This window comes from Candida margitis (assembly GCF_024628925.1).
Source record: "Candida margitis strain CBS 14175 chromosome Unknown scaffold27, whole genome shotgun sequence".
NCBI lineage: Eukaryota > Fungi > Ascomycota > Pichiomycetes > Serinales > Debaryomycetaceae > Lodderomyces > Lodderomyces margitis.
The window spans coordinates 11,971-31,770 of record NW_026261742.1 but is presented as its reverse complement, the minus strand read 5'-3'; the positions used below and the strand labels follow the sequence as shown (position 1 = coordinate 31,770).

Below are 19,800 nucleotides of genomic sequence, written 5' to 3'. Positions count from 1 at the left end.
GTGTGTAATTAACCTCAATTTTTGGAGCACTACAATTGCATCCCGGTCGCATCTATGGTGGTTTAGATCACCAAGGAATGAGGGGGGTATCCTCAATAGCCACTTAATTCCACTTCTAACGCTGTTCTGATCTAGTTGTTACCATTACTTGCAATGTCCTCTTGCTTTCTAGTTGCTGCGGCTTAAAACAACTCTGAAAAAGAAGAAAAAACAAATCTAAATATAAGAATATTCAAACCACAAACAACCCCTTCACCTAACTATTGCAGGGTTAACCTCACATGTCGTTGAATAGTTCATTTGAAAACCTTCAAGCAGCAAAACAACTCACTCAGACTAGTAATGAACCATATAAAAAGAATTCAGTATCATCAACAAACTTTGTCACCAGTGGGAATTTGTCAGATAATCCTAATGATTTCATTACATACATAATACCTGACTTTAACGCAGTCAAGTACTTTCAAAAAGATTTCATAGACTCAAACGAATTTTACCTCATTGAGGAGTCAGAGGTTACAGGGTTTGAGCTCTACTTAGTTGAGCAATGGGTGATCAATCGTCATATTGGCACTATTGTTACCGCGTTTACCGGTAATGAGCTGTCAAAAATAGCTGTTGTCAAATTTACTATTATCAAGAAGCCAACAAAATATTATCCTATACGGTTTCAGGAGTACCTTACCGAGTTAATACAGAATCATTCGCGAATGAAAACAGTAGAAAAGTCCTGTCCTTCCACCTATGCAACGAGAGCTAATAGTTCTCACGATTTATTAACGATCAATACAGTTTCAAGCAAGCCTTCTGGAGTAAGGAAAGAAAAGACTGAAAACAAGAATGATGTATGTTTTGTCACAAATTTGACATCACTACCGCCTCACTTAAACTTGATACCGGTGCCCAATGGAGATGCCAGACTGATGGAAGCACCATTTATAATCAACTCGAATTTGAAAAGATTACAATGCACCGGTAGGTCAGTTTCGCTAACCACCGACAAGATATCGGATGCATCTGAGGACAAGTTTCGACAAATGTATAAAATCTACAACGTCAAGGAGCCGGTAAAGTTTGCTGTGCGGGAACTTGTGAATGTTGTTCAGACTTGCTTATTCTACTTTGATTTACTAGATGGACGCTATTGTACAGGATTGCTATGCGTCAAGACGGAGGAAGCGATAAACAGTTGGTGGAACTTGATTGGTTTGCCACACTTTAACTCGAAACCAAATATTAGGTCTGGTATTCTTCCGGCGAGGACAGTAGCAGCAATAATTAGTTTAATTCTCAGTATTAGACTTCGACTACAGCTTGTCGGTATTTCAGATGTTCCTAAAGATCCATTTGATTTTGAAAACTTTATGCTATCTATTGGTCTGTTTCAAAGACAATACAAGTTGGAGAAAACTAGGAAATTGGACATGGAGACAATGAATAAACTATTTACTACAACTAATTCTCGATTGATGCCAACCAAAAGCGCTAATTATTTTTACAATTCACCGTATGGAGTTAATGATGGAATTGCTAACGAAGACTATGACTTGTTGACATCGCCAAATCTGAAATCAACGCATTCACTGAAGAGACTGTATGGGAAGAGAGAGTTCAAAAAGTTGACCAATGTGATGAAATCTTCGGTTCAGGATCGAATTGCAGCAGCCAGTAATAGAGATCCCGATGAGGGGAAAAGTAAAGGTGTGGGGATTAGAAATAGAATTGCTAAATTTGCCGATACCATGAGTCCGCTAGATGTTGAGACCATGGATTTGGATGTTTTGGTGAAAAACTATCTCGTGGGAAAGACTTTGATAAAGTTATTCTACGGTGTACAAGCAGGAACCACATTAATTCCATATGAAAGTACGGATCAAGCCAACAAATCGAAAACCGGTGACCACAAGCGGAAGAGTAAATTGGCCGAAGTGGACAGTCACTTGTACACATTTGAAAGTTTACGGGACAAGATTATCCAAAATACTCATATTCAATTGTCATCGTACAACTCAAAGTATTCACTTGGAATTACAAAGAGATTTGGACTACAAAGTCGAAAGAATGTGCTGGATGAAAAAGTAAACTCTTCCCACCTTGCTCCTAGGGGTAGTATGAGGGAACGGTCGCTTCAGTCGTCCTCATTGGTTGATTCATTCTTGCAAATTGGTGACGATACCACATCATTTGATGATAATAGTCTGACAGATGACCGCAGACTTAGTGTGCACTCGAGTTTCAAGGATATGCATAATTCTAACAACCCGCTAGTTCAATTTAAACGGGACTTGAATAGACGAAATTCATGGCCGTCGTTGCTCAACAAAGATGAAGAAAATTTGTCATCTTTTGTCCATTTAAAAAGCAAGAATTTAGCTAATCCGGCAATTGTGGAGGTGTGTCGCTCAAGACCTCGTAGTTTTAGCGTTTCCTCGATTGAGAATAGCCCAACAGATTTTACTACAGGTACAGTGTCGAAAGTGTCACAAATATATCTTGATACAATTGATAATTTAATCAAGTATGAAAATCTACGCGATTACTATTTCGAACATACCAATGAAGATGGGTGTGTGTCAAATGCAGCATTGGCCAAGTCATTTCAACTACTCAATATCGACTTACTAAAGGTGAAAAACCTCAAGAATCAAGTGTACACTAACAAGCATCGCATCTTGGAGGCAGGGGTTGCTGATCACCTAAATTATAATCTTGACACCTTAACCAATACCATTGATCGATTATCATACGAGACGAGAATTGTTGGTAAAAAGATTAGTGAACTTGAGGAAAACTTCAAGATTTACAACAACAAACAAGGCGAAGCTGAGAAAAGATTAAACAAGTTGATTTGTGAAATGTTGAGCCATCCCGACATGAATGTAATCTATACTGAACAACAGCGCAAGGAGTTTGCTTTGAAATTGACTGGCAATGAAAATTTTGTTGAAAGCAAAAAGGAGGTGAAAACGATGAGCATTCTGAATATGATCAAGTACTTATTTTCCTTCTTTTGGGAGTAGTTTCAACTTTAATAATTCTTACTTTGAAATATAATCTTTAATGATATCCAAGAGCTCTTGATTTTCTTTAACCAACTCTTGCAATTTGTCTGATATGTAGTCTTGTTTCTGTAGCTCCATGGCCAATTGCAATCGCTGCTGTTCTAGCTGTATCACCTCATCGTCATCCTCATTGTCGTCGTTGTCGTTGTCGTCGTCTTTAGTCTCACAATAAAATGATGGTTTGTCCTTAATCAATCGATTATAATCTTGTTCCAGTACTAGACTTTTCACTATTTGGTTAATTTTGGTTATTGCATCATCCGATTCGCTGATTTTATCGCTTAGCGAAGAAGTTAATGTGAATAATGCCAGCAATTCATCATCTGAATTCTCACTCATTGGAGGGGGGGTGGGGAAACTGAGGTATAGTAGATTAGCCTTTTCACTACAACCTCACGCTTTTGCTTTTTCTCACTATTGACACGTCCAACGAAAAACTGGAAAAAATCAGTTGAATCGACCACAACAAAGAACCATACAAGATCTACATCCAAAGAAAAACTATGGTAACAATTGGTAATGCACATGAGGATCTAATCCACGATGCAGTGTTAGACTACTATGGCAAACGATTGGCCACCTGCTCGTCCGACAAAACTATTAAACTATTTGACATCGACGGCACTGAAAACTATAAATTAATCACGACATTGTTGGGTCACGAAGGTCCCATTTGGCAAGTTGCATGGGCCCATCCCAAATTTGGATCGATATTAGCTTCATGCTCGTACGACGGTAAAGCGTTAATCTGGAAGGAACAACCAGAAACTCAGCAATGGTCAATTATTGCTGAACATACCATACATCAAGCCAGTGTCAATTCTGTAAGCTGGGCTCCTCATGAATTAGGAGCAGTGTTGTTGTGTACGTCATCTGATGGCAAAGTGTCAGTAGTTGATTTCAACGATGATGGAACTACGTCACATGTAATATTTGATGCTCATGCAATTGGGGTTAATTCAGCATCATGGGCACCAATCACCACTTTGTCTTCATCATCAACAAAAGACGCCGCAAGTTTAAAGCAACAACGTCGATTCGTTACTTGTGGATCGGACAATTTGACTAAGATTTGGAAATACGACACTAGTACCAATAATTATACCGAAGAGGCGAAATTGGAAGGGCATACTGATTGGGTGAGAGATGTTGCTTGGTCTCCATCGAACTTGGTTCGTCCTTATATTGCGACTGCTTCCCAAGACCGTACTGTATTGATATGGACACAGGACAAAGATGGCAAATGGCAGAAACAGCCTTTAACCGAGGAGAAATTCCCTGATGTTTGTTGGAGATGTTCGTGGTCATTATCGGGAAATATTTTAGCTGTATCTGGCGGTGATAATAAAGTCACTTTATGGAAAGAGAATTTAAAGGGCAAATGGGAACCAGCTGGAGAAGTAGAACAATAAACGAACCCAATGTTTAGAGTGTCTATATACAATAGTCATTGTAGAACTGTAATCTATAATTGGTTTATAGTGGCCTCAATTATCCTTTCAACATCCTTTGAAGCCTCATCAGCAGCTTGCAACACCTCTGCATGACTTGCCATACCGTCATCCAAAGCCACAGGGTTAGGGTGCAACGCACTTGGCGGTTTAGCACCTACACCAGCATTGGTAATCAATGATAATGCCAACACTCGCAACCCACAATGACGAGAAACAATGACTTCAGGAACAGTTGACATCCCCACTGCATCACCACCCAATGTTCTAATAGCCCTGACTTCAGCTCGACTTTCAAATGTCGGACCGGCAGCAAAGAAATACGTCCCCTCATGAATTGGTCTTGATACTTTCAACTCTTGAGCTTTTTCAACAAACAATTTCCGCAAAGAATGGTCATAAGCGTCCGACAATGGTAAAAACCGAGGACCAAATTCTTCTAAATTGGGACCGCGTAATGGATGCCAACCAGCCAAACCGGGGAAATTGACGTGATCTTCAATCACCATCAAATCACCGGGTTTATACTCCTCATTAATTCCACCGGCGGCATTAGTCACAATGACTGTACCAATACCCAAGTCCTTAGATACACGAATAGGGAAAGTTGTTTGTTGGAAAGTATATCCCTCATAGAAATGTAATCGACCAACCATGCACATTACAGGCACTTTATTTTCACCGATTAATCCAAATACCAATTTTCCCGCGTGGCCTTGTACGGTGGACGTTTTGAAACCGGGAATTGACGAGTAGGCAATTTCAATTATGGGGTCAGGGTGTAATGTGTTTGCAATTCCACCCAAGCCTGATCCACAAATGATCATGACTCGTGGGTGGGATAAGATGGGGTGGGGGTCTAATTTTGAGCTGATAGTACTGGATGCATTGTGGATTAATTGTAAGTACTCCTCAACGGGGATCTGTTCTGACATGGCCAAGTTTGGGTATACTTTGATGGAAGATTCAGCTACGTCTTTCTTAATTTTTTCTCAATTCTTTTTTATTGTTTTGTATTCGCCGTGCCCAATCTACATCGATGCGACCGCAAAGTAGTCTCATTTCTCTATACACAATTGATAAATAGTTCTGACTACCCCCTTTGATCTACTCTGGCCACCAGTCAGGAATGACTGCCCTTGCACCAATAACCTTTTTACCATCTTCAAAAGAAGGCATTTCGATTTTATAAAATGGCGATTTTGCCACGTCGGCCATACTTAATAAACAAAGTCCCACATCTCCTCTAACTGCCAACACTTTACCACTGGAGCTTTTCCGTTTACGTACCGGTTTAGACGAAGATCCAAACGGCGAGGCTGCAGCTACACTAGTTGTGCTTTCCTCTGGCTCGGCTTCTTCAAACATTGGTGCCATTTCTAATTTGCTCAATGACGAAGATGGTATTTGATCAAGACTGGTACACGATGCCAATGCAACTTCCACATCGTCGTCATCTTGAGCTTGTTTAATTGTCTTTACTGTCGCTTCATCGAGTGTGAAAAATTGCACTGGATATATCCTTTTCCTGATTATACCATTGTTGTAAGTTCGTATAGTCAATTCCTGTCCAACATAACAACCCTTGTCTAGCGAGAGTCCATTCGTATAATCTAGATTACACTCAAATGGTAGTAGAGATTCGCCATCGGGTGCATCGGTAGTTTCAAATACACCATTTTGGAATCGACGACCAGTTACGGAGGACTCTGATATTATTTGTGTTTCAAACTGTTGAGTAAATTGGGTGGAAAAAACTTCTGGCACTGAAGTTTCGGCATTAGTAGTGTCTATTTGGGCATCAGTTACAAACTTGAATCCAAAATTAGGTATTCGATTATCAACAGCAAACCCCAAAATGCGTGATGCAAATTGCTGATTAAATACCACATCATTCTGGATAAATGAATTGGCGCTTTGTAATGCATTCACAGGATCAAGGGTACGGAAGTATTGTTGTTGGGCCATTTCCAACCATGAATCAAATTCAACCGTGTCATTATAATAGTAATATGAAAACAATGATGGCTCCAGTTTGATGTCAACTTTGGCACTCAACTTGTGTAGCTTCAACATCATCATTAACTTGTTCACTTTGACTTCATCAACCTCTAATAAATACCGAGGAGACTGAATCTCCTCCTCAAACTGACCTTTAAAATTATGGAATGGATCACAATACAAAAAACAGTCAGTGACTACTCTTCCCTTTGAATTCAAAATCATCGAATTGATTCCTTCTCGCGTAACAAAGATATTGTAGTCAGGATCATAGATATCTTCATGCATTAATCCATAGTTTGTTACTGGATCAATTATAGCTTCAAGATTGGCATGTTTAAATTCAGCTGAACTTATGGTGTGTTGCTTCTTTTTGACAACATTGGGGAGTAATCTTGATGTTAGCAACCCATTGAGAAACTTGGTGGCATCGGGTCCTCGTATAGATATTAGGCTTTTCAGAAGCTGTGATAGCCCTGACTGGAGTATCTTCATGATAGAGGCTACACCAAAGGTATGAAGTCGAGGTGAGATTAGTAATCGAGTTCAAAGATTTGGAGTTAATGGAGGTGTTTTTTTTTCTTATTGCCTGCTCGGACATTTTCCCAATGCGCATTGGGCCCGATTATCAGACATCATATTCTTAGGCTACAGATGCAAAAACAAATAAATAACTTAATAAATAACACTATGTCCTTCCTACTTAATAAATAAACTGTCAATGGTAGTTAAGATCAAGCATTCTACCAATAAGACCTTTTGGTGTGGCACCCAGACCCTTACCCTTGATATCCTCTTCCTTCTCCTCTACTTCCACCTTAACCTCCACAGCTGTACCATCGTCTCCAGTATCAAAGCTAACATTGTTTTTACGAGCTGCAGTTCCATTACCAGTAGTAGTTCCATCAGAGCAATTAACGTTTCCTGGTGCATGCATGCTCTCTTCACTAGGGGACATCAATCTGTCCCTAATACGATCAGTCAAATTCTGTTTATGCTTGATATCGTATCCACGAGTTAAAGCAAATTTGTTCAAGTTGGTTTCTGAATGGTGTCTTGAACTCAAAGCACTGGAAATTGCCGATTGTGAACCGCTATTGAGATACGATTGCGTACGTGACACATCATCTGAGCGAATATCAAGATTTCCATAGTCGAAGTATCCATAACCACCAAGTAACTCAAAATCAGAGTCTTCTCCATCTTCGGTAGATGTAGTAGTTTCATCCGATGGGTGGCGTTCCATTGGGGTAGCTGCACCCGATTCAGTATTGCTATTGGCAGTCAATAAGACTGGATGCCTCAATGATGGGTCTGTGAGACTGACATGACTAAGCTCATTTTCTATACGTAATTTCTGAAATTCAACTTTACGATTCTCTGATTCACTAAGATGCATAACAAAGCTTGAATGTCTCTTGAGCAGGATTTTCAAATCATGAATAACCTTGTGGAAAGTTCCCAAGAACCGTTCAGTTTGGCGATGTTTGGAACAAACGGTAATTATAACTTTATCGTTATGAATAATGTAGCCAATTCCAAAACCTTGGTCAATGGCGGGTGGGATCCCAAATAAACGCAAAGCTGGATTGCCACAGTTGGATATGAGGAGTTCTGGATTCAGCAACTTATCAACACAAGTATTGAATAATAAAGGCAATCTAACAGGCTCCTCGTCATCCTCAATAAATGTAGGAATTGGGGGTAAGTCGCTATTAATCTTGTTTAATCTTCTTGCCGCTTCAGGTTTATGAACAACTTGAGCAATAGACATAAAATGACGTTCAAATCCTTTACCCACCATTGCGTCATGATACTGTTTCTGATGCAGGGTACAACATTCCCTGAAAGCAGCAAACTTTTCTGCGGAATTTGCACTTGTGATGTACAATTTGCACAAGTTGGCCACGGAGTCATTCTGCACTGTGATTAACTCAGTTCGAGCATCTCTAAATTTACGAGTCATTATCGGCTCCAAGGTGTTGACCATTCTCCCGTATAAGGAATAATTGGTGATTTGAAAACAAATTTGCATAATTGAATCAACTGAAAGCCCATACTCACTAGCCAAACGCGATTCCAACTTGACGGTGTGCGTTTTGTATTCATGCTGGTTGATCAAATCGGCCAATGACGTTTCCGATAAATGGATAAGAAACTGCAATCGATCAGTCAAGTTAAATTTGATCAACTCAGGTTTAGGCTTGGGCAACGTCGAGTCAGCAAAGGTGACTGCCTCATCAAACAAGGTATATTCTGAACCATTGATGTTTTTTGCTAGTTTCAATACTGAGTCAGTATAAATATCACTGATGAATCGAAGGATAGCGGTGCTGTCCATAGTCAACGATTCCCAAACAATTCCAGCAACTGAATTTCTTGTAACGATAAATTGCAACTTGTCATACCATCTAGATGTGCAAGTACCCGATTGGATATTTGACTCCGACAATACTGACGAACCATGAGAAATGACGGAAGTTTTTTCTTGTTCGGTCTCGGGTGAGTTTGAGTCCAAAACAACAACAAACAAAGCATCATCAATCAATTTCAATTGTTCAGGGTTTGATTTATTCAATTCACCTCTTCCTTTTTTCCAATTTTTCAACGGCTGCGTTGTGATTGAACCAATACAGTTATTAATGGAATCTTCAGGCAGGATCTTGTCTGTTGCATCGATGATATCTTGGAAAATGTCAACCAATTCGTGGTCATGGAATATGATTTGATGTTTGGTTTTAGTCTCCTTATACAAATCTTCGTCAAATTTAGTCAATACTTCTAAGGAGTAGTATTGGTTATTAGCAAGGATAATAATGTGTCGAGAATCATTGATGTGCTTGTACTTCTTCATACTGATATCTGATGTACCGCCCTCAAAGTCAGGAATTCTAGTGCAACCGAATAAATGGTAAAAGCATTGCATGGTTAACGGTACTTTATTCTTTGGCGTGACATCAGGTTTAAAAGTAAAGTTTCTTAAAGTAACAATCAACTTCAAAGTTGAGTTAACCAAGTTTGCTGTCCGTTCAGCCTGGTTTGGTGGATGTATAGTCTTTGCATAAGGGTCATCTTCCAAAATTAAATAAGGATTTCTGGGTAAAATGTCCGATTTGATTTCTCCATATATGGCGGGAGTCATATCGTTGTTGACAATGTTCAAATAGTTCTTATCGGGGTGGTTGTTGTACAACGTTTCAAGATGAAGCTGAATCAACTTGATAACATCATTGGTGACAAAATCATTAGCTTCAAACAAGAGTTGTTCGTATTCTTCGGGTGATGATATTGGCTTTAAAGCAGCTAATAGTTGTTGTACAGTGGTCAGCAACGGTGGTACAGGCATAGATGGTAACAGAGCCTCATGCTGAAAAGTTGTATTGTTGAAATCAGTAATAGTAGCCATTTTTCCTTCTTTGGTGGTGTAAGCAGCAACAGATTGACTAGGGTACTAGTTGTGATCGAAGTAGGTTGTTAGAGTTTTTCAAATATTTGAGTTTATAGTTGGCTATTTATATAGTATGAAATTAACCCACACATTTTTATTATTATCACCACCACATACACCACCACCACCACCACCACAAAATTAAAAATTAAATAAATCATTCAATTTTATTTTACAAAATACAAAAATACAAAGTTAAAAAAAAAAAAAAAACAATAATAAATTATTTATTTCTTTTTTTCTCTCGGAGTTTTATTTTTTATGTTAGATCGTTTGTGGTTATACACAGAAATACATATAAGAAATCTGGGGTAAAAGGAGAAAATAACACAATCTGATTGGTTAATATACCAAATAGATAACTTTACCAATTGCACCACCACTCAAAAGAACAAAAACAACAGCACGTGCATAATTCATATAATTACATCATCATTTCAAAACAACAATAGATACAAATACCACTTCCAATCCTACTTGACCTAGCAAGAACTATATCGTCACAGATAAAAGAGAATACTCTAACAACCCATACTCGTTCTCTCGTAGACCATTATGTTTTCTGGTACGTTTTTTGACACACAATACACACATATACTGCACTATTACAGCGCTCAGCATATATTATTTTGACATAGCTGGTAGTCAGTCATAACAACCAATGGTATTTATCAATAGGATGTCAACTGACAAGTAACTCGAATCTTGATGCAAACTCTGTGTTTGATTATTCAGAAAACGGGTATTCATAACGGTTATTACAATTTCTACTTCAATGCTCAACGCGCTACCATTTGGTCCGAGGAAAAGCAAAATGGACCCTCATCTAAGGCAACACACCGTTTCAAGGAAACATTTCCGTTTACCAAGAATACAGAATAAAACAAGAAATATAGCTACAAAGAACTGCAAGCCTAATTAATTGCTTTAGCTCATATCAGTTGCTACGTTTCTTATACAAAGCCATAGGTATTTCTGTTCCTAACTGGTTGAGCTCGCACCAGGACCACGAACACCCCAATTGTTCAAAGCTGTTGAGCCGCAAATGTGGGAAACGAAAAAAAAAAATAAAAAATAAAAATAAAAATAACTTTCGTTCAGTTGCCACTAGTGCGGCGACGCACTGAACAGAAGCGGAAAAAGCTACACCTATTCAAAAATAACGACACTTACTACCCATTTGATGCTACATGAGTGGCATAGCTTTAAAACTTACGGCACTTCTAGTGAAAACCATTCTGAAACCAATATCAAAAGCAATTTCAACACAAGCTAAAAACAATGAGACATTTCGTAAATACTGCATCTCATTTGCCAATCGACTTCATAAGACAGATGTCAAATTACGCATGAATCTATTAGGTGAGAAAAAGATTAGAGTAAGACCTTTAAATGATAACAAAGCCATAGAACAAGGTGCATCATTCATATCGGAGACGTTTATATTTAGTGTTGCTGGTGGATTGATTTTTTACGAAAGTTATCGAAGTCGTAAACGGGCAAGTGATCAACGAGATGCCTTAGCTGATGATATCACCATTTTGCAGAATGAAATTGAATATATCAAGAGTAAAATGAGTGAATTGAATGTTAAATTGGATGATTATAAAGTTCCTGTGGGGTATAAGCCAAAGTATGTTAAAATTGGAAATATTGAGCCTCTACAGGAGAGTCCAACACAGCCACTGCCAAAAGAGCCATTATCGTCGCAACAGCCGTCGCTGCGACAAATCCCACCAACACCTCCGTCGCCTTCCTCAAACTAGAATAAATGCATTAAAATCAACTTGTAAATAGAAATGCATCTTTACGTTGCTTAATTAACCCAAAAGCAGAGCTATACACCTCACCCTACACTTCCATAAAAGAATAGAATTAAAGTATATGTATGTATAATGAATAAAAAAAAACAGATATACAACTAAAATTGATTGTAGTAAAACAAAAGAACAAACAGTGTATATATAATACAAATACGGCATCGTTTTTCAAACATCTCTCCTCCTACCGCCGTAAAGAATAATCAGTATCTCCTCTCCAACTTATGTCTGGACTTCAACAGGCGAAAGAGAGTGATATCATCATCATTACTACATCCTGTTGGATGCAATAATCTCCCACCCTTTCTTTTTAGTCCAACAAATATTACATCAAATATCTTGCCCCCCATTTCACTTGTTCTTTTTCTTCTCCACTTTCAATAACAATGCTTTATTAATATGAGGCAAAACACCACCATAAGCAATAGTAGCCTTGATCAAATTATCCAATTCTTCATCTCCACGAATGGCCAATTGCAAATGTCTTGGTGTAATTCTCTTGACTTTCAAATCCTTGGCGGCATTACCAGCCAATTCCAATACTTCAGCAGTCAAATATTCCAATACGGCAGTCAAATAAATGGCAGCTTTAGATCCAACTCTGATTTTATTCTGCGCATTTCTCTTCAAGTATCGCTTAACTCTGCCTACTGGGAATTGTAAACCTGCTCTTGCTGAATGAGATGTGGCGGATCTAGCAATTTCCGAGGATTTTCCTTTACCTCCGTGTACTTTTCCTTTTCCTCCTGACATAATAATAATAATGGATAGATATTGTAGTGGTTCAAAGAAATAAGAAGAGAAAAGTGTATGTGAATAGGGTAGTGTTTTTTTTTTGTTTTTGTTTTTGTATTTTGTATTTGTTTTCGTTTTTGTTTATACTTTTCTCTTTGGTTGTGAAAATTGGTCTTATTTGTTGTGGTTTTGTCAAAAACAAGTTGAAGTAAAAGAAGAAAAGAGAGAGTGAAAAAAAATGTAAACAAAAGAATTTTGGCGTCAGTCGCAGTTTTTCTTTTCTAATTTCTCTTTCCTAACAAATTTTGATCACAATTGCACTACCACAGCTGACCACAAGGAACTTCTATAGACCAAAGCACTTTCTACATACATTTGACCTCCTCAGCAGTTTATAACACTAAAAGATCCCAACTTCTCAACCATTCTTTCAACCTCGGTACGCGATTTCTGTAGTTCTGTACATATAGAATCAAAATGTTGAAACCCTTTCAACATCTTTATCAAATAAATCATTTCTTGTTCTTTTTCGTCATTCGTATCAGTTGAACGTACTTCGCCATTCGCATCTTCTTCATTTTCAACTGTTGGTTTATTTGATCCAGAAGAGCTAGCCGTTCTATGTGATCTAAGGGACCTATTCTGCGGTACATTTCTCTGTTTCTGTTGCTGCTCACCATCAGATTCATCGCTAGTTGAACTATCATCCTCTTCAACCACTTCATCCATCACACTCAACTTGCGAGGTTCTTCATGGTAATGTGGCTGTCTATCGTCTGCTGACGAAAAGCTGACACGACGGTTTGAATCTGTTTTCAACGTTTGTTCATGAACTCTTGTCCGTAATAGCTCATCATATCCTCTTCCGCCACTCAGTTGCGCAAACTTTAATTTATGCTGTTGCTGTTTTGACTTTCGTTTCACATTGTTTAAAATATGCTCAGGTTGGAGCAAGTCGCCACTCTCGATAGATCTAGTTACCAAATTGAGCACCGGATAGGAATATACCCGATATATGATCCCTCGCAATACACCAAAATTTATAAACCGACGTATATCGATGTTTGATAATAGATGCCTGTGTTGTGCATACCATTCTTTAACTGTTTGACCCTGATTCAACGATCGATACAAGTAAAATAAACTAGTCTTTGTAGGGACCTTGACATTGGCATATTGCATGGTGAATGATTTGGGCGATCGAGACAAGAAATTTTGTTGCTTTAGATATGGCGATGTACTGCTCGATGGCATACGCCTAAAATTAAAAGTCAGTGGTGAAGTACTTTCTGCCATTGGCTTGGGTGAGTTTTGGGCTGGGGTTGTGGTAAACGAGGATGATCGTAGCGACTCTGCTGCTCCATTAGTCACCACATACGCTTGACATTGTTCAGCCATCCTTCCATCTGACTTTAAGAAATCACCAATTCTGTTGGTGGGCGAGTAGATGTTGCAGAATTGGAAAATATCAATCAATTCAATACACTTATAATGCATTAGGTGTTGAATACATTGCTTGGTCACAAGGTAGTTTGCATCGGCTAGTTCACTTATCCTCTTGACCGGATTTATTCCGTCAATATAGGGGAGAATCTTCACCATTGTTGGGTCCCAATTGACATCGACAAGTGATCTGAGTTTAACTGTTGCTATGGGCACTTGATAAGCTTTAAGATTAATTGGTGGTGGTAACAATGGAAACAATTTAATATCAACTGAATTTGAAGTATCCAATGGAATGCAACATTCAGAGTAATTGTTCAAATCTTGGTAAATCTGTTGGATTAATGATTCAATAGAGGACAAGGTGATTCTCTTAGTTTTGGAGTGCCCGGGTGCATTTACACTAGCATCATTCTCCACTATCGATCGTTGAGCTCTGTTTGCATATAATTCCAAATCAAATTCATCAATCTTCAGAGCTGTATCCACATCATCGTGAGTCACCTTGTAAAATGGATTATCTTTATCCAACTTGCTCAACAAAAAATTCTGCTCTTCCAATACTTGAAACATTTGTCCCATACGTCTAATTGCTGGCTCATACGGACTAACATCCCCCAATTCATAGTTGAATACAAAACAAAAATTAAAATTAAATGAATTCCTCGCATAGTGATCATTTACCATGTTTACTGGGTATCCAATGACTTTGAAGTTGTTAATCTTGAAGGATAATAGTTGATTACATAATTGTGGTTTGGGGATAACATAGTTCTTCACGGTATCGAAATTGAATAATCCAGCACTTGTGTCACTATCATTGTCAATGGTTGATGTGGTTGATATGAGATCCTCGGGAAATTGATGAACTATTTTCGTGCCTTCCGTTGGATGGAACACGGCATAGAATATAGAAACTATAGGGATAAATCCATCTGACATTCCATAGCACTTTAAGGAGAATTATCAAGTTGAAAAACTTGACCAAACCTTTGTTCTTTTTTTCTTTTCCTCCCCTTCATTTAATAACTGGGGAGTGCGTAGCGCAATTGTACCTCCCTCCAGTTAGTGCACTAACTACTACAAAGAATTACTTTTGGAGTTATAAACTGTGTATTATCATAATGGCATTAGTTGTTATCAACTTAAATCGATTTTTCGATCAATTTTGACATACTCGTCGTCAGTGTCAAACTCCTCATCTTCGACACGTTGCGCTCCCTGCTCTTCCTGTTTACGGGACATCTGTGCCGCCCTCCAAGCTTGCATCAGCCCTTTTGCCTTACCGCTTCGCTTCTGATAAACAAGTTCAAATCCACCCAAGTTCTTCTTCTTAACATTAGCATTTATCTGGTTGGCCAATGACATGGCCGTCTGCAACAATTTAGCATCTTTAACCTTCTTTCGTTTACTATTTTTCCATTTGGAGTACTTGTTTCCATACTTCTCAACGTAATGGACGCCCCATTTGGTAATGTACTTGACCGTATTTCTACAATCTGAAACTAGGGTAAATTTGATGTCCTTGTTCTGTTCAATCTTGAGTCGGGCTAAAATAACCTGCATACCTTTAACGACTGACCCGAGTTTGACTCTTGCTGGAGTTACGACAAATCCCCTTATGTGATCAAGTTCCAGCAATTTCTGGCTACACGACATGTTTGGATAAACAGGACATGATACAGCAATTCCGGCATAGCCGTCGTGGTTGTCTCTTCCTCCAGGTGAATTCTTGTATGAACCTGAGACATACACGTTTACGTTTTCAGGCATTATGGAAATACTTGGTAGGAAAACAGAAGCGTTAGCATTGGCGTAGTAAAAGAACTGAGACGATGGGTATCTTTTATTAAAACTTTCCTAAAGCGATAACCGGCTGAAGGTCTCTCCTTAGATGTTACTACACGCAGGAACTTATCACAGCGTGGTTTTGTATAATGCAACATTACTTAATTTTTAATTTCTTAGCACAATGACTATTGTTTTGTACAATTTAGACGCCTGCTGAAAAAGCTAGCAGATAAAGAGCCTCGATGCTGCTTGCGACGGTCAGAATCCACTTTTCCCGCCCGATAACACCTTCGAGGTAGAGCCGTTCTGCATCTTACGCGAACCAAGATAGATCCCCACAACAAATACGTCAACATCGACGTGCCTCAACTTCTGAACTGAAGCTGGAACGATGTCACAACACAAGCCGCCAATGTCTGACATAAACGAAGAAGAAGTATCTGCATTTGACACATATTGCAACCACCCTTCCACCACGCTATCACCGTTAACCACGGATTCCACAACTGGCGCAGAAGAATCACTGCGATATTCGCTACATCCAAAGTCACTAGTCACCAACTTTATCAACTCATTCAAACCCTTTGATTATTCAACATTACCACCAGTGTACCTTGAGCATTTTCGTAAACTAGACCAACGACAGGAGAACCAAGGAGATGTTGAATATGTGCTGAGCTTACAGGACAACGATGCTAACTCACAGCACCAGCAAAAGGAGGACTCAGTCCACCTACACCCAGCCCATCCCAATTACGACTATTCCACATTCAGCCAGTTGGAAAAAGATGCTATAATNAGTGTGGATGTTTATAGGCAGCTTTACGTTCACCACTATGGCAAGTTTGTCCGAATTGGCAACCGCCTTTCCTGTGAGTGGTGCGTTTGTCACGTTTCCCACGTTGTTCATCAACAAATCGGTGGGGTTTGCCATCGCATGGAATTATGCGCTACAGTGGTTAGTGACAATGCCGTTGCAGCTTGTGGCAGCAGCCCTCAGCATCCAGTATTGGAACCACCATCTCCACCCAGCCATATTTGTCACCATTTTCTACATTGTCATTGTGTTCATCAACTTGTTTGGAGTCAAAGGGTATGGGGAGATTGAGAGTTTCTTGAGTTTGCTCAAGGTTATTGCTGTTGTTGGGTTCAATATATGCGGGATCATTATTGTAGCAGGTGGTGTACCGGGACAGCCCTACATTGGCGGTGCCAATTGGCGCAAACCACAGGGTGGCCTATTCAATGAGCATTCGCCTTTTAAGAATATGTGTTTTATTATCTCAAATGCGTCGTTTGCATTTGCAGGGATAGAGTTGTTTGCATTGGCGGCCGTTGAATCGGCAACGCCGAAAACGTCGATTAACAAATCAAGAAAACAGATCTTCTACAGGATCATTGTTTTCTACTTGTTGTCGATCATAATGATTGGCTTTCTAGTCCCTTACAAGAACTCCGAGTTGAAAGGTTCGACCAATGGGCTCATCGATACAAACACATCGCCTTTTGTAATTGCAATCAAGTTGGCAAATATCAAAGCCTTGCCGTCGATAATGAATGCGGTAGTGATAATAACGGTGATTTCTGTCGGTAATGCGTCGGTTTTTGCATCCACCAGGGTGCTCAATGCTATTGGTGCTTTGGAGCAGGGACCGAAATTTCTCAACTTTATCGACCGCAAGGGCCGGCCCATGGGATGTCTTTTGATACAGTTTGCATGTGGGTTGCTTGCGTATCTCGTATGCATTCCTGGCAACAGTACTACATTGACAATATTCCAGTGGTTGTTGAGTTTGAGTGGATTGAGTGCGTTATTCACCTACTTGGTGATTAACATATCCCAGCTCCGGTTCCACGCTGCGTTGAGTCATCGCGCCAGGGTTGCTCGAGACGAACTACTCTACGTGTCATCCAACTGGAGCTCTTGGTATGGCATAGTCACCATTGCTGTCACACTAGTGCTTCAATTTTGGGCGGCATTGTGGCCTCCCGGCGGAGGCGTTGATGTGGTGTCGTTTTTCCAAATCTACTTGGGCGGGATTGTATTGGTTGCGAGCTACTTGGTCCATAAGGTTTATGATTACTGGTATAATGATGTCCCGTTGACCAAGTTGTGGTTGAGCGTTGATGAAATTAATGTCGACTGTGGGCGTCGACAAGTTGACTTGGAAGCCGTGAAGCAGGAGATTGCTGAGCAGCGTACCCTTTTGGAGAGTAAACCCTGGTGGTTCAAAGTGTATAACTTCTTTTGCTGATATTAGAGAGGAAAAAGAGTAGGATTGTAGGGGTGTATGGGTTACTCAAGGAGTTCTCTATTATGACAAGGGAAAGCTTCCGTCGTGAGCAGTAGAAAAGCGCTTGTATTACAAAATTTCCCAATTTGTCTATTGCTATGGAAAGTAAAAAATAAAAACATAAAATTCTGGGGTAAAAATAGGGGAACTGTAACCTTCTCGTTTTTTCAACTCAGCACTAACCATCAATCTAATACATCCGAGCTTTACTTTGCCTCCCTCTCTTCTCATTTCAGGATGACGTAGTTTTGTTTCTGTGTGTTTTGTCTCCTCTTTCGATTCGCTATTGTATCAATTAGGAGTAACAAAGGGGTATTTGTGCCACTTAAGTAAAATAAAAATGTCCTGTACCGGTTGACCGTAAAATGTGGAGTTAAAATAAATTTAAACTATAAACTATGCCTCACATCGATGAGATTACCCATACGAAGTGACGATTTTTAGCGATTTTTAAAAACTGAAATCTCATGACAATTTTTTCAAGACCGATTCCGCTGTTGCACCCCGCGTTTTTTTGGTTTGAAAAAGAAAACTGAAACAAAAAAGACTGACTGACTGACTGACTTACTCGCTGGTTGTCTGTCTACCCCAGAAACGTTTTATAGTTTCATGCTCGCGTTTATCACAAATGCATCTGCCTCTGCACGCCTACTTACCCAACAAAGGTTAATGTACTGCAATGAAACTGGCGTGATAACAGTTGCTTCTTCATTTGGGAAAACGAGATGAAATAACAGTTGCAGTGGACTTATGTCCGCTTGATCGTTGTTGCTCAAGCAGACGGTTCACATTAGTTCAACATGGTCACGCAAAGTTATTTACTTTTCTTGTATGTGTTACATAAGTAAAGGAGTTTACCTTGTTTGCCTCTAATATGTTGGTGGTGATTCACTGACGTACTGTCCTTTATGTGCAAGAGAAATTCGTTTTCGGAGTTTAAAAATATTGAGTTTCCATCACCAACTCAGAACAAAGACAGAATACATAAGAAACTACAAGTGAACCTTATCACTAAAAAGTACGTTTTTACAGTAGATGTTGTCAAAAAATACAAAGCCAACACGGCATACACTACAATAATACTCAATCCTATGTATGAAAACTAAATGTATTGAACTAAAACTATATAAACCTGTAACCCAAAACTATACCCCCCAAAATAACAATAAAAATAATAGTAGAATAAAAATTATACTGATGAATCCAAAGCATACAACCCAAGCCTTGGTTTATGAAAAGTGAATCAACCACTTTCTGTAATTCGTCTCTATCAACTCATTATTCTTTGATATTAGCTCTTCACTAGTAACCTGAAGTGGAGTGCAGTTGTGTTGGGTATTGAAGTTCCTTAAGCTCTCGTTGCAATAAGGGCATTGGTACATTAGCGAATCGTTGGTTATTTGGTTATTTTCGTGCTCAAACTCGTCGTCCATCTGGAAAATATCATCCAGGTTGTGGAAAGTTTCAAATTGATCCATTGTTAGCTGTGTTGCTGCTTAATTGCTTTATTTAGATAAGTTGTAGTTTATCTGATAAAATAGTAGATTGTTGTTTGTAGAGAATATGAAAAATGGTTGGAAATTTGGATGGGATTCTTATCATATATTTATATAATGGTTTTCTGGTATAGTAGTTACACAGTTTTAAGAAAAAAAGAAAAACAAAAATAAAAATAAAATTCAGACACAGTTTTTTGTTTGCAGTTTGTGGCACACAAAAACGAAAAAGACAGACACTGTGGTGGTTGGTTGGGTA

The 19,800-nt window shown here is 39.0% G+C and overlaps 11 protein-coding genes across 11 annotated transcripts; 4 read left to right on the top strand and 7 right to left on the bottom strand. All coding sequences in view use genetic code 12, as the record gives it.

The window, feature by feature from the left end:
- Positions 1 to 281: 281 nt before the first annotated feature.
- Positions 282 to 3,020, top strand: CANMA_000536 (uncharacterized protein; the record flags this gene model as incomplete). The annotated part of the gene is made up of 1 exon (XM_051817724.1): positions 282 to 3,020. One exon carries the CDS (start codon positions 282 to 284, stop codon positions 3,018 to 3,020), a length of 2,739 nt encoding a protein of 912 aa, XP_051673799.1.
- Positions 3,021 to 3,038: 18 nt separating this feature from the next.
- On the bottom strand, positions 3,039 to 3,401 carry CANMA_000535 (uncharacterized protein; the record flags this gene model as incomplete). The annotated part of the gene is made up of 1 exon (XM_051817713.1): positions 3,039 to 3,401. The coding sequence occupies one exon, from the start codon at positions 3,399 to 3,401 to the stop codon at positions 3,039 to 3,041; it is 363 nt and encodes a 120-aa protein (XP_051673798.1).
- Positions 3,402 to 3,565: 164 nt separating this feature from the next.
- On the top strand, positions 3,566 to 4,474 carry SEC13 (GTPase-activating protein; the record flags this gene model as incomplete). Its single annotated transcript, XM_051817702.1, has 1 exon — positions 3,566 to 4,474. One exon carries the CDS (start codon positions 3,566 to 3,568, stop codon positions 4,472 to 4,474), a length of 909 nt encoding a protein of 302 aa, XP_051673797.1.
- A 53-nt stretch (positions 4,475 to 4,527) lies between these two features.
- Positions 4,528 to 5,448, bottom strand: PNP1 (purine-nucleoside phosphorylase; the record flags this gene model as incomplete). The annotated part of the gene is made up of 1 exon (XM_051817691.1): positions 4,528 to 5,448. The coding sequence occupies one exon, from the start codon at positions 5,446 to 5,448 to the stop codon at positions 4,528 to 4,530; it is 921 nt and encodes a 306-aa protein (XP_051673796.1).
- Positions 5,449 to 5,620: 172 nt separating this feature from the next.
- Positions 5,621 to 7,009, bottom strand: CANMA_000532 (uncharacterized protein; the record flags this gene model as incomplete). The annotated part of the gene is made up of 1 exon (XM_051817680.1): positions 5,621 to 7,009. One exon carries the CDS (start codon positions 7,007 to 7,009, stop codon positions 5,621 to 5,623), a length of 1,389 nt encoding a protein of 462 aa, XP_051673795.1.
- A 223-nt stretch (positions 7,010 to 7,232) lies between these two features.
- CTN3 (carnitine O-acetyltransferase) lies at positions 7,233 to 9,920 on the bottom strand (the record flags this gene model as incomplete). Its single annotated transcript, XM_051817669.1, has 1 exon — positions 7,233 to 9,920. One exon carries the CDS (start codon positions 9,918 to 9,920, stop codon positions 7,233 to 7,235), a length of 2,688 nt encoding a protein of 895 aa, XP_051673794.1.
- A 1,232-nt stretch (positions 9,921 to 11,152) lies between these two features.
- CANMA_000530 (uncharacterized protein) lies at positions 11,153 to 11,728 on the top strand (the record flags this gene model as incomplete). The annotated part of the gene is made up of 1 exon (XM_051817658.1): positions 11,153 to 11,728. The coding sequence occupies one exon, from the start codon at positions 11,153 to 11,155 to the stop codon at positions 11,726 to 11,728; it is 576 nt and encodes a 191-aa protein (XP_051673793.1).
- A 405-nt stretch (positions 11,729 to 12,133) lies between these two features.
- On the bottom strand, positions 12,134 to 12,535 carry HTA3 (histone H2AZ; the record flags this gene model as incomplete). The annotated part of the gene is made up of 1 exon (XM_051817646.1): positions 12,134 to 12,535. The coding sequence occupies one exon, from the start codon at positions 12,533 to 12,535 to the stop codon at positions 12,134 to 12,136; it is 402 nt and encodes a 133-aa protein (XP_051673792.1).
- Positions 12,536 to 12,901: 366 nt separating this feature from the next.
- On the bottom strand, positions 12,902 to 14,902 carry NPR2 (nitrogen permease regulating protein; the record flags this gene model as incomplete). Its single annotated transcript, XM_051817635.1, has 1 exon — positions 12,902 to 14,902. One exon carries the CDS (start codon positions 14,900 to 14,902, stop codon positions 12,902 to 12,904), a length of 2,001 nt encoding a protein of 666 aa, XP_051673791.1.
- Positions 14,903 to 15,100: 198 nt separating this feature from the next.
- CANMA_000527 (uncharacterized protein) lies at positions 15,101 to 15,733 on the bottom strand (the record flags this gene model as incomplete). Its single annotated transcript, XM_051817624.1, has 1 exon — positions 15,101 to 15,733. One exon carries the CDS (start codon positions 15,731 to 15,733, stop codon positions 15,101 to 15,103), a length of 633 nt encoding a protein of 210 aa, XP_051673790.1.
- Positions 15,734 to 16,142: 409 nt separating this feature from the next.
- Positions 16,143 to 18,006, top strand: AAP1 (Aap1p; the record flags this gene model as incomplete). Its single annotated transcript, XM_051817613.1, has 2 exons — positions 16,143 to 16,623; positions 16,715 to 18,006. 2 exons carry the CDS (start codon positions 16,143 to 16,145, stop codon positions 18,004 to 18,006), a joined length of 1,773 nt encoding a protein of 590 aa, XP_051673789.1.
- Between the last annotated feature and the right edge of the window lie 1,794 nt (positions 18,007 to 19,800).